Source organism: Myotis brandtii, unplaced genomic scaffold (assembly GCF_000412655.1).
Source record: "Myotis brandtii unplaced genomic scaffold, ASM41265v1 scaffold454, whole genome shotgun sequence".
NCBI lineage: Eukaryota > Metazoa > Chordata > Mammalia > Chiroptera > Vespertilionidae > Myotis > Myotis brandtii.
In genome coordinates, this window is record NW_005367354.1 from 1872383 (window position 1) to 1886450 (window position 14068).

Consider the following 14068-nt stretch of genomic DNA (forward strand, 5'->3'; position numbering starts at 1 on the left):
GAGGCGCTTTGCCACGGCCAGCCCAGCCCAACCCCTGCTCACCGTCTCCGGGCTTCCAGGCGCGCCGCGATGCGGAGGCGCCGGGCCTGGATCCGCTCCTGAGGATTATCGGAATTGATCGAGGGTCCGAGAACCTGAGTGGCTAAGTGTTCCTCCTCCTTATCCTCCAGGATCCCCAGGGGTACCGGCGGATTCATGGCGGGTGCCTCCCCCAGGCAGCTCGGCGGGGACCAACGCTGGACCGCGGCCGGTTGCTAACAAGTCGTTGCCAAGGTAAAGCCGTCTCCTGACTCGCCGCTGGAGGAGATTGCGTGCGCAGCTCAGGCCCCGCCCACCGCCATTCAGCCCGGGCGTCCCAGGTTTGGGCTTTTTATTCCTCTCTACAAAGGACCAGTCATATTAGCACAGATTGGGAGACGGAAGAGCTGGACCAAGTTGTGGCTCATTGCTTACTGACCATCATGACTCATTCATCATCAAATGGCTATTCCTCAAAATCATATTCATCAAATATTATTGAGCACCTGATGGGCATGGTCCTTTCCTCATAGAAGCTATCTTATGGTAGGTCCACTCTGAGCTATTGCCTCAATGGAAAGCTTGAACTGATGTATATTGCATCCATTTATTCATTTTTGAGCTCCTACATTGTGCATGGGCCCCTCCCCTCCTCCTCTAGAATGTGAAACCCCATCCCATCAGTAAAGTTTTACCCAACAAGGGATTATTGTCTTCTGTAGCCGTTTTCAGTAGGGCTAAAACCTGGGGCAATCCCACCAGCACCAGCTTACAGAAAGAGAAGAGGGGGAGCAGAGGGAAATGGTACCAGGGGGAGAGGAATAAGTTAAGGGTACAGAACAGACTTAAACTCTCAAGGAAGCACCAACCCCTGAAAAAGCACTATTTCCTGGCTGGTTTTTGTCTCAATGCCAACAAAATAGCGTTCTTATTGAGAATTAAAACGCTTTTTAAAAACTGTTTAACATTTGACAGGGCCTTGATCCATTGGTCTGTGGGAAACTCCGGAGGGGGCATGTAGTGAGAAAAGGCAGGTCCTAGTCCTAGACCTGCCCTGCAACCTTGGATAAGTCACAACCACTTGAGGATCATTTTCTCACCTGTCACACAGTACTGTCTGCCTACTCAACTCAGAGGCAATTATGACAAGGCCAACGCAGACAAGCTCTTTTGATGTACAATTGGCTATAATGAACTCAGGGGCCCATATGGGTATGACTTTCCACAGACTAGATAGTTCAAGTCCTTTGGGCATGGCATCCCTGGGTAAGTTTTGGGTGATAAAGATTAGGCAGGCTTCCTCTGTTATGCCACAGGCTGGCCATCTACCTCAGTTTATAGTCTTTTTGCAGAAAAAGAATGATACGCTGATTACATTTTAATATACTAAGTCAAGTCCCACACTTAATTCTATATCCATAAGGTACACCAAGTCCCCTTAATTGGGGTTTGGGGGTTCATCAAACATTTACGTAATGTTTTGGTTTACTCCTATCTCCTCTTAATGTTTTGCTATAAAACAATGAGTGATGACTAAGACAAGTGGCCAGACATTCATTTCCTCCCCACCGCTCCCTCCCATTTTGCACCCACCAGGGAAAAACAAAGACGACAGTCTGAAAACGGAAAGGATTTAAAAATTATTTACTCTTTACTTTTATTACAATAAATATTTATCAATAATGGAATTAAACAATTTTAAATTAAAACCTACTGCATTGCTTTTGGGTTTCACAGCAGCAGAAATAAACATAAATCCAGTTGAAAGGACAAGGCTTCCGGAATCCAGTGGCAAGAAACAGTCAGGTCTTGATTATCTGGGGTAGCGATGGGAAACAGCAACACCGATGATGCAAATATATCGGTGAAACACACGGTTGTACATCAAAGACTTATCTAAGATTTTACAACATTCCTGCTAAGGAATTGAAGCAAGTTGCGAAGCCCCACTTCCGCAAGAGCTAGGTGTCTCCCCATCAAGCCCAGGAGCGCTAAGCCCCAGAGCTGCCTGCCTGCCAGGAATGGGCCCCATCACCTTCAGACCCAGAAGCCTCAACCCTGGTGGAAGCAGCCGTCTTTCTCAAAAGCGGTCTTCCTGGTTCACACGATCCCCAGTGAAAGGGAAATGGAAAGTGACTTATTTCAAGGGCCTTTCCTGGGGCTGAGATGAGCTAGATGTAGGAAAGCCTGTGGCTCCAGATGCGGGAGAGGCTTCACGGAGTGAGCGAGGGGCTTCATGCAGATTAAGTCAGCAGGAAGAAAGTGCACGGAGGGCTCACCACCTCGCTGATAATCAAGAGTAGACTGCATGTTCACACGAATAGATCATACATATATATGCACAGAGAATACATGTGTACATATTAACTATGTATATATACACACACATCACACATAACCAGACAAAATAATTGCTACATGATTTACTATAAACACAGCAAGTCCTAGATAGACCGATTATGAGTATGTTCAATTAAACTACTTGGAAGGGAAAATAAAATTTTGTGCTCCTCTTCTTCTTCGATAATATATTCGACTTGTAGCAACTATATTCCAGTTGCTTGAGTGGTATTGTCTCTAGGTACCTGAGAAGGGATGGAACCGTCCTTTTGTTTCAGAAAAAAAAATCTGCCTCTACACCTTGGCGATTATCCACTGACTTCTCCTTTACCAGAGGAAATGCTAGCTGTTTTTAAAAAGTTGAAATTTAGAGTTTAATACTAAATTCTGCTTTCTTGGCACATTTCAGAATGAGTAAGTAACCCATGTAGCTGGGTCTTTGTCTCTTGTATGGCTGCTCTAATGGGGCAAGTTATCTAAACAAAATAACCTACCAAAGAAAAGTTAATATTGTGAGGCAATCTTAAATAGTAGTTATTAAATTCAAAGTCTGATATGGAATGATACCAGTATTTTAAACAGATTTATAATGCAGCATGCAGAGATCTTGTAAAATGAAAACAGGCTCCTGGTTAATAACAGCAAGTACTAACTAAACATGTTCCTGGTCAGGAACTTCTCAGATAATAAAAACTGCTTGTCAGGAATACCAGAATCTAGAATTCATGGAGAATTATGTAGGATTTAATTTTTAAAAAGTTAATTCTAATTTTAATTGTTACCCATATTAACTGCTCAAGAGAAGACAGTAGGTAGCCAAAGAGCCTGAGGCACCCAGAGCATTTAGCCACTCCTGTGCCTACAAACCTGTCTCCAACTTCAATGTAGCTTTAGGTACCCTATGGCCATGATCCAACTCACTCACATGCTTTAAAAACAGCGCACTCTGATGCAGCCTGGCTTTCAAGAATGATTCTGTGAAGACCAAGGCAATGTGAATGGTCTGTGGGAGACCAGACACTCCTGTTGTGCCACATGGACTTCCCTAAGGAGACAAGCCCGATTAAAATATTCTAAAATCAGTCCATGTGCCACTTTCCCATCCTGGGGACCTGGCCTTTCTGACCAAATGCAACCCAACCCCCTTGCTCAGGCCACCTGTGAGAGGGCTACAAGTGACAAAACTGCCTTTGCTATCCTAAGTATTAGCTATTTAAGATCTGTCTGTATAAAGAGCAGGTCCCTGCTTAAAAACAAACAAAAATCAGCCAGATGACTATCTTTTCCATATTTGTTTACTAAAAAGCAAAGCGCATTACTAGCATGCAGGTTAAAAAGGTGACATTTATTTTGCACTTAGAAACACTGGAAATGAATGAGCCAATAAACCCAATTCCCATGGCTCCATGCAAGGAAAAAGTAAACACATCGCCACTTTCTCTGGAAAAGTTAAACCACCATGATTTACCATAGACCCTAAAAGTAGCTGCCTGCCAATATGTCAGTCATTTGAACCACTGTCCAAGATGAAAAGTAAAATATACAAATCACATTTCATAATTAATTAAGGAAAATCAGAATCTACTTAAGCTTCCTAAAATGTAGAGCTTCACACTTTCAAGTTTCACAGTGATTAATTTAACACCATTTTATTGTTAAAACTGTCACTTTAAACGTACATGTCAAAGTGCTTCAAATGCAGCACACTAGTTAAAATTCCTGGAAGGTTCTAGTACTGGCAGCTAACATAATAAGGTTGTTCACCCACAGGGTGTTCAAGAAAGGGCACGCTGCCTTACAAAGAAATCTCATAGGACCAAGAAGATTCTAGTCTGACCTCAAAATTTCCTATAAATAGAGTGCTCAGTCAAGTCCAGAACTGAGGTCAAGGTAAAGGCCACTCTGAACACAGGAATCAACACAACCAAACATTTCTGTACCTGTTTTTGGCTTATTTGGAAACCCAAAGTCAACGTTCTAGCCCATCGGGTTTACTTTGTTCCCTCTGGCACGTTCCCAGTCCTTGACTAATTGACAAGATTTCTAAAGGCAATCAAGGAGATTTGAATGTGGCAAGATCTGGGACAACACAGCAAGTGGGCATCTTTGTCCTAGGCGGTGGCTAGTTAAAATGAAACCCAGGGGAAGACTGGAGAGGAAGAGTTACAAATAGACTTCTAGTTAAAATGTAAGGGGGAAAGTAGCCTTTGATCAAACACCTCCAGATGATCTTTTTATTCTCCATCGGTCACAGAATCAAAGTCTGCTTTGGACAGCAAGGTACACTCCCAATGCTTTATGATTGACTACAAAATACACTAATTCTTTGTAAATTAAACAATTAGGAAACTTTCAAATTCACATTTGAATCTAAAATTAGTGGAGGAATGATGAGCTATATTGTGACAATTTTAAAATGTGCATTACACTTATCTCATTGGGCGCCATGGGCATTAGGCATTAAGGTGATCCCTACTTTCCCTTCAAGTAGGTCTGACGCATGTTTTTTCCTATGCATATTCCTCCAATGCCCAGGTTCCAGACCATGGTCAATGGTCTTTTGGTATCTAATTTGGAATTTGGGCAACTCTAGAGAGACATTCCTCTCCTAATAGCGCTACATTAAAATAAATGACATGTTGGTAGTAGTACATAACATTCTAGACCATCATCAGCATTTCTTTTTAAATTAGAATTAAAAGTAGTTTTAAATTAGAATTAAATTAGAATTAACCATGATATTATTAAATATCAAGGAAGATCATTTAGTTTTCTACTTGGAAGTTACTCTATTACCCTTAAGACTAAAACCCATAAACTGTATTCATTACATATTAGTGGAGGAATGACGATTTAAAATGTAACAAATTTAAACTGTGAAGATCATGTTATTAAAGTTCACAAAAGGCAGCATTAACATTCTGTATCCAGGTATTTTCTAATTTTTCTATCCCCCCCCCGCCCCCCTCAAATACAGGGGAATTCTTTTCTGACAAGCAAGAAAGGGCATTTTTCATACCATAACCTGAAAAGAAGCTTCTCTTACAGGTCTAGGTAACTTTGGTCAGTAGAAACACAAAGTACACCTCTGGCCTGGCTAAGGCACTCTATTCTGAAATGTACAGAAAGCATGTAGGGGTGACCAACCATCCCACTGCTCCCCCAAAAGGCAGCTCAGTGTATGCTGGGAGAAAGGCTGAGGTGTGAACTCACCCCAAAATATCATGCATAAGCCTGAAATATCTTTTATACTTTGGAAATGTGATAACTGGCATGACATAAATGTACAGAGCTACTTGTAACTAAGTCCTGCTTCAGGCGCCCCATCACTACCTAACACATGGGGACTTTCAAGACGCACTTGAAGATGGCAGACCACACCAAGAACACGGCCAGCAGTCACTCCAGAAGCACAGTGCACGGCGTTCTGAGACAGTTCATCACAGGTTTACTTTCACCTTGCTGACAGTCACCTTTCTTTCATCTAAGGATGTCAATAAAACTGACGATGGCACCATTCTTTACCACCATAGGGAAATAAGTCATAAAGTATAGGCACAAAACAATTTTCAAATGAACTTGATGCAACAGAAAGAGAGCAGAAACACACTTTGAGGCAACAGCCCCCAAATGACAGGACATGACCTTATGCCAGAAGTAAGAGGTTTTTTCTCACTATACTATAAGGTGAAGAAAGCCTGTGGTCCAAATGTGTCATTTTATAAATATTTATCAGTTCCTTTCTGATCTAGTACAGATGAATCTCATTCTTGTGTACAAGGTCAACAAAACAGTGAAATGATTAGCTCAGAAACCTTGAAGCAAAGCTCTGTTCCCAGCCCAAGAGAACACTTTCTCCAGTTCAATTTTACAGATGACACAGAACAAGGTCTATTGAAAAGAGCATTCCCCTCACTTAACTAATTCATTCTCTGACCTCTATGATGGCAACTTATCAACAAACATGGAATCACTACCCACATTTTCCGGCATCAATATCTCACCTATTTTCAGTGTTCATTTTTGTCTCAGAGAAAGTCACTGAATGTACCTCAACCTTTACAAACATTTTTAAAAATGAGTACAGAACCATGAGATCAGCTCCTTGACTCTTCATGTCTAATGACCTAGATGACAATTATTAGAATTTGCAAATTTAGGAACTGAAATATCAATTACATAGTTATTTTTACAAAGCAGCAGACAGACATTCAACCAAGAAATACACTATATAATTAAATTTTAAAATGGTCACATTCCTAGATAAATAATGGTTATGAACTTAATTACATATCAACACAGTGGTGCCTATTTTATCCAAGTGCAATCCATCCAAAAAAAGGGTTTAAGATACACTCTTCATTCAAGCACAAACTTCATTCAGTGAAAAATAAAAGAAAATCAGGGAGTAAATTTCACCACCACCAAAGTAAATGCAGACAAAGTAAAAAAATAAAAAAAAAGAAGAAAATATCCACATTCATGGAAAGGTGTGATCTATCAAACAACCACATTAAAGTCAAAGAGATTTTGATGCTTGTCCGTAAACCTCAAAAATTGCTCCAAGTATTATTAAAGAGAGTACATACTCAGTAAGGCATATATTAAAAAAATTTCTTCAAGTGGGAAGGTGGGCAAGCTGGAGAAGAGAGGGTTTCTCTCTCCTTCTTTATCCTGAATAAAATAAAAAATACAGCACTCGCTCCTCCACAGGCCGAGAGGAAGGAAGGAAGGACAAACTGAATTACAAAACTAACTTTGCAGTGAGGTTCACAGCAGTCATTTCATAGGGAGGCTCGTGAGAACCCTGACTCCAAAGCACATTTCTCCAAGAAGGAAGTTCATCTGTGCTCCTCGCAAGTCACTGCCATCAGACTCACACTGGCACATGCATTCACTTAATCAGTTCTCAGGCACCAAATCTCAGCAACTATAGCCGAGGGGGGAAATGCCACACTGAAACAATGAACCATGCCCATGGGTGAGCTACAGTTACAATCCACTCTCTACTGAGTCTCAATAGAATGTTTTTCTTTAAAAGGAAACTAAACCATTTACCACGCCCTGCTCCCTAACAAAGAGAGCCAGAATATTAGAGAATCTAAACATATATCCTAGCTCTCTTAGCACAGGAGGACAAAGGCATTTCCATGGGAAAGAGAAACCAGTATATTGGCAAACCGTCATATTGTTCTGTAATCATTTGGCATCTCTTGCTGAAGGTGACTTGCTTATCTTTTCCTGATGTTGGATGTGGACTACTGATAGCTTCCAGAGCCAACGGCCTCTTACTAAGTACCAAATATGAAAACATATTGTGGTTTTCTGAACATCATCAGTGTTTTAAACCAATTTGGGGGTGTTTTAAATAATAAAAATAAAGCATCTTTAACTCTGTATGAACCAAAAACATTATGGACTCATGAGGTTAAAATCACTAAAAACATTTTTCTGGTCTAATGTACATTAGGCTTCACCAAAACATCACATGGTCTAATAAAAAATAAAATAAGGTGGGAGTTAGTAGGTTCAAAATTCCACATTTCAGATTATATATATCATTCTTGCTGTACAAGTACCACACACAGAGTTCCCATGTCTGTTAAGCAGATCAGTTTAGTTCAATGGTGATAGATGAAATATTTACAAGCATCGTATTTACAGTACTTCTTTCTGTAGATTACAGGCCAATGTTCTTTTCTTCCATTCCTAGTCAATCTGAGTTGGGTTTCCTCAATGAGAACGGGTAAATCTGAAAATGGCTGCTCAGTTGCTTTACCTATATAAAACCAGAAAAGGAGGCAGTGACCAATATGGACCTAATTATCTTTTTTAAAGCACACAGAATTCACCCTCTGAAGACAACAATTTACTGACACAGCAAAAATCATCAGACATCATGAAGGTTTTTCTGGGTTAGTATAGCTATGAACCTAGATGGCTAAATAAGAGTACTAGATCTATCCTGGGAGAGTTAGGACTTAAACCTGGGTCTCCATAGTTCTAGTCTTTCCAGAGCCCTCCAGACCATACAGATTCGTATCAAATCTACTAAAGAATTATAGGGTTAGTTGATTTAAACCAGTTAGTAGGTCAAATATTTATATAGAGAGAGAGACTCAATATTCAGCTTTTTATAACATTTCTAGGTAATCATTCCTAATCCTGATGAAAGAGTTTAAAACTAGATCTGTACACATTTTGGGAGGTTTAGGACATATTAGTTAGGGCAGTGGTTGGCAAACTCATTAGTCAACAGAGCCAAATATCAACAATACAATGATTGAAATTTCTTTTGAGAGCCAAATTTTTTAAAATTAAACTAAATAGGTAGGTACATTGTTATTAACTTAATTAGGGTACTCCTAAGCTGGCCCTTGCTAAAAACGTCCTCAATCTGATTGAGGTACGTTCGCTGAGGTCGACCCCTTCCAACTCTCCCATCCACACTCGTCTTGTATACTTGTTTCGTCTATCTCCTTTCCGAAAACCAACTTCTGCGCATGGGCCACGAAGTTTCAATCGCACTGTACGTGTGCGCATATTTTGTGGAAGAGCCACACTCAAGGGGCCAAATAGCCGCATGTGGCTCGCGAGCCGCGGTTTGCCGACCACTGAGTTAGGGTATCACTAATAGGTTTGCAAGATCTTGGTTATGTGCCAGTTAGTAAATATCATTTGTTTGATAGTTCTTACTTCTTTTCTTATTTGTATTACTTATATTTCAATAGTTCGGGTGAATGTTTTGTATGACTTAGAGCAAGTTTCACTTTCTGGTCAGAAGTTGCAGAAGTGGTAAGAGAACACAAAGACCGACAAAAAAAAGACACTCCTGTAATTTCTTTCAATTAGCTTGTATCCATTTTCCAGATTTTTAACAAAGGAAATTTAAATAATGTGTTTTGGTTTGGTTTGGTGTATGTATGATTTTCTGAAGATATGCTTCTGAAAGGTTATAATAAATTAAAACAATTACAAAAGATATTAGCAGCCTGGTCAGTGTGGGTCAGTGGCTGAGCATCGACCTCTAACCTGGAGGTCATGGTTCAATTCCCAGTCAGGACACATGCCTAGGGTTGCAGGCTCGATCCCCAGTGGGGGACGTGCAGGAGGCAGCCAATCAATGATTCTCTCTCATCATTGATGTTTCTCTCTCTCTCTCCCTCTCCCTTCCTCTCTGAAATCAACATTGGCAACTGTGTTCCACATCATGCAGGTGCCTGATGAAATACCAGGATAAAGGCCTACAAGTGCTGCTATATAGCATAATGTTAAATTTGCACAAATAAAAACATAGACAATTATGTCTTCATATTATAATTTGTAGAGTTATCATGATTTTTTTCCATAACAATTTCATCGATTTTGTTCCAACAAATGTGGGCTACTTTGGGGAGAAACATAAGGGAAAAAAGCCTAAGTTTAATAACATGCAGAGTATAAAGTTGTTATCAAGCATGACAGGTGCACCCCCTTGATAACTATGAACAACAATATATTATTGTTTTCTCAAACTGATTCACAGCAGGGTTCCTTTCCAAACAAGCATACTAAATAGATGAGTTTTAAGAGACATAAAAGTGTCAATAGCCTTCTACATAACCCGACTCCTATGAAAGTATCCTCAGAAAATAAAGCAAATGAAAGAAAAAATATTACTCCAGATTGTTTACTCCAACATTATTTATAATAGTGAAAATTTGGGAACAACCTAAATGATTAAAATAACTGAATCATAATTAAGTAAATTGGGTTACTATTTAGCAATTTCCTTGACAGAATATGCTATACTATTTTAAAAATCATAATTATGTACATACTAAAATATGTAAAATAATTAGAAAATAATGCTAAAGTGTGATGAAAAAGAAAACAGACTGCATGGTTCTGATTTTCATTTTATTACATCAATCTTCGTTCATTTGTCCTGAAACTGAGACAGGCCAGCAAGCCAGGACAAGCAGACGAGGGAAACTGAGGCAGCTGAACAAACTGACAGAGCAATTTACAGCAGATTCAGAAGGTCCCACCCTAGAGATAACATCGAGGCCTCAGCAGCGGTATTTCAGCTCCTGGCCCAAAAAGCAGCAAAACCTGTGGGAGAATCCAGGACCAGCTGCAATGACCAATGACCCTCGGCCCTGACAATGACCAATCAGTGGAGACCATGACCCTGAAGGAGCACACCTAGAAAACGGATGGATATTATTCTGCTGAAACCCTCCCCTGAGATTCCCGCCTGCAAGAAGGAGATAAAAGCCTCAAGACAAAGGACCTAGCTCTCCCTCTGGGGAGCAGCTCCCCCCCATTCCCGTTCCTCTCTTCTCCCCTCCCCTCTCCCCCCACAGGCATGTATCTCCTAAACTTGAAGGGACCCCAGGAGAATTATAACCTAGGGAGCAATGGGCAGCGGCAGCTCACCCCAGGATAACCCTCAACCTGTTCCCAAGTCCCCTTTTCTCTGGTTTCCCAGAGAGCTCCTAGAGCCCAGCCTAGGCTCTCCTGTTGCTTCTTCTACACTAATAAGCCCTTCTTTGTTTCACTGTCCCCAGCTTTAATAAAGGTTCCCTCACAGTCACCTGGACTCGTGTTGTGACATTTTCCCCGGATGAAGTCAATAACCCACACTACGTGCCGGCCCTTGACCCAGTGACAAGATTAGTCTCTTATTTTTAGAAGAGAATATTATGGTTGCATAATATTTCTTAAATCCTTTCTCTTCTATATTTCCCCTTATTTATTATTTCTCCTGATGAGAACTCAGAAACAGCATAGATAAAGTAAAACTTCAAATAATGCAAAAGCCTTACGTCAGAAGTTCTAACCTCCTTACCACATGCAGGGGGAGGAGAGAGGGAGACAGTGCTACAAAACCAATTCCAGTTTCTCTCCAAATTATAGTAACGAGCAATAAAAATGCCCCTAGAGCTAAAGTATGCAGAGAAATAATCAACAAATGGGATTATCTCATCCTATATAATTAAAAGCACAAAAGAGTTTATAATTCTATTCAACAAGAAAATGGTTTACATTTCTACCGGCTTAAAAACAAGAACTGACTCCTTATAATTATCCAGCTTTTAAATTATTTGTAGTTATTATAACATACTCATTAGAGAAACAATATTTAAAATGACACACCTGGATATTATAAAACATTTAGAGAATATACCAAAATTCTCCTAGCTACTATAATAAGCAAACTTTCATTTACAATTTTCCCTCACCTTCTTTCTTTTCATAAGAACCAAATGGAACCAGTTTCGTTCTCAATTACTCACCACTCGTACTCCATAATGGATGTGCGCCAGAGTGAAAGCAGCTGTTACTGTATATAGGAGCATGCTCTCAATATAAGAGGCGACTCCTAAGTTTACCACCACGACAACCAAGAAGAGAGGAACCAGCAACCAATTCAAAGTTGGACATCTGGTATTGCTCATTTGACAAACAATCAGCTGACACTTGAAGTTAGTAAAAAAAAAAAGGGGGGGGGGAATAAAAATTTAATTAGCAAAACACTTCCAAAACTTGTCACACCAACATTTAAGAAGGATTTAAGTACCTGAGCCAACATATTTACATTACATTAAGTTCAGTAGTCCCAGTGATCAGAGCAGGGGCCAACTGGATCTCTGCCCCCACCTTCAAACCTGTGGACCCCAGACCATGTGTGTGTCAGAAGAGTGTAGAAAGGGTGCTACAGAAGGCATTCTTCCACTAGATAATAGTATGGGTAAAAGTTTCTCCCAATTTTAAGACTCTTTGTGACCTTAAAATTTTTTTTTTTTCAAAACAGCCTCCCACACAACTAAATTTCTCATATTACCATATTAACACCTCAAACCTCTTTGGCTCCCTTTACTTTCAACACCTTACTCAAATACAGCTTTATTCATTCATAAATACTTTAATACATGGAAACGTAAGCTCAGTGGCTAAGAAAATAAAAAACTTATTAAGGACCTGGCCTGAGCAGGAGCACAGGGTTCCCGCTCCCAAAACTATCAGGGTCTTTTCTCAACTCCTAATTTTTAAAAATATGCTGTATTTGTTACCTAGCTTATAATCCCATGTCCTTAATTTAAAAATCAGTTGGTTAAAAAAATGTGTGGGGTGTCTGTATGATGTTTTCTCTCTCCCAAAAACCCGTTTCAAGCGCCCTAAACTAATCATTAGATCTACAGCCATTTCAATGACACTGTTAATAATTTTTACAGTCTGAAAGGAATTTAAAATTATTTCATGAATTCTTCAGCAAGCAACCAAAACAAAAAGCTCAAATATGCTATGGTTCCAAAATACTACTGCCGTCTCTAAATCCTATTGGTTTCAAAGGAAAAAAATAATTTCTGCCTTTGAGGTTATTATTTTCTCAAATTTTGAATGACAATATCTTTAAATTAATATCTGCTTATTCTAATCTGTATAAGGTTTCTCAAATTATCAACTGTCATATAGTCCTTATATATATTAAGATTTTTAAAAGAAAAAATCTTACTGTGATATTGGCAAAGGCTGTTCCAACCATAAAGTAGAATACTCTAGGATGCATCTCTAAAATATCGGAAGGTGACTGGAGAATCCAGGCTGTAGACAAAATGAATAGCAAACATGGAGAAAAGAAGGGGACCAGAGCTTCATAGATTGAATTGTGTTTCAAGCTGTTATTTTTACAGCTTCTGGAAAAAAAAAATCAAGTAATACAAAGAACATTATTACATATAAAACTTATATTATACTTGTATTTTATAGTTTTAATATACTTTCAGACTTATTCCCTAATTTCATACTCAGCACAGTCCTACGGCATAGGTAACAATCAACATTATTAACCCCATTTTAACAGACAGGTTAAGTGAAGATGTGAGAATTTAAATTTACATAACTTGCCCTAGCCGACTTGGCTCAGTGGATAGAGCGTCAGCCTGCGGACTGAAGGGTCCCAGGTTCGATTACGGCCAAGGGCACATGCCTGGGTTGCGGGCTCGATCCCCAGTAGGGGGCGTGCAGGAGGCAGCCGATCAACAATTCTCTCTCATCATTGATGTTTCCATCTCTCTCTCCTTCTCCCTTCCTCTCTGAAATCAATAAAGAAATATATTTTAATAAATAAATAAATTTACATAACTTGCTACCAAGTGGCAGGGCCAGGACTAGAACTTCTGACCTAGTCCCATTTTTACACCTGGAATGTGAAGATGAAAAAAACTTAGTCTTTGTTCTATGACAGTGATTTTGAACGGGTGTGCCACAAGAATTTTTAAAACACACAATACCTGACTAGTCAGGGGCATTGACCTCTTTTCCCTTAGGTTGTCAAATTAAAAAATGACAACCTGCCCGGTTGGCATGACTCAGTGGTTGAGTGTCGACCTATGAACTAGGAGGTCACCATTCGATTCCCTGTCAGGGCAAATTCCTGGGTTGGGCAGCTTCATCCCCAGTGTAGGGTGTGTAGGAGGCAGCCGATCAATGATTCTCTCTCATCATTGATATTTCCTTTTTTTTTTTCCCCTGTGTGGGATGGTTGCTCTTGAGCCTGCAGGGAGCAAGCTGGCTCCAGACTTCTCCAAGCCCACATTTCTTTGCCTCCAGTTCTTATGTGTCCAAAGACGGAACCACAGACACACCTTTGTAGGAGGGCTCATCATTGATATTTCTCTCTCTCTCTCCCTCTCTGAAATCAATAAAAAAAATATATTTTTTA

At 39.8% G+C, this 14068-nt stretch overlaps 2 protein-coding genes across 3 annotated transcripts in view; both read right to left on the reverse strand.

The window, feature by feature from the left end:
• Window positions 1-297, reverse strand: part of DRC1 (dynein regulatory complex subunit 1) — a 32796-nt gene extending 32499 nt beyond the window's left edge. Inside the window, exon 1 of the mRNA XM_014546652.1 lies at window positions 43-297. Coding sequence (XP_014402138.1) covers window positions 43-197 — 155 coding nt within the window. The 5' untranslated portion in view covers window positions 198-297. The remainder of the gene's footprint in view (window positions 1-42) is intronic.
• Window positions 298-3684: 3387 nt separating this feature from the next.
• The window catches only part of EPT1 (ethanolaminephosphotransferase 1), a 36997-nt gene continuing 26613 nt past the window's right edge, over window positions 3685-14068 (reverse strand). The window contains exons 8-10 of one of the 2 annotated variants that reach the window (XM_005874888.2): window positions 12860-13040; window positions 11640-11822; window positions 3685-8137 (exon numbers count right to left, since the gene is read on the reverse strand). In XM_005874888.2, coding sequence (XP_005874950.2) covers window positions 8039-8137; window positions 11640-11822; window positions 12860-13040 — 463 coding nt within the window. In that variant the 3' untranslated portion in view covers window positions 3685-8038. The remainder of the gene's footprint in view (window positions 8138-11639; window positions 11823-12859; window positions 13041-14068) is intronic. The other variant, XM_014546654.1, reaches the window with a different exon arrangement.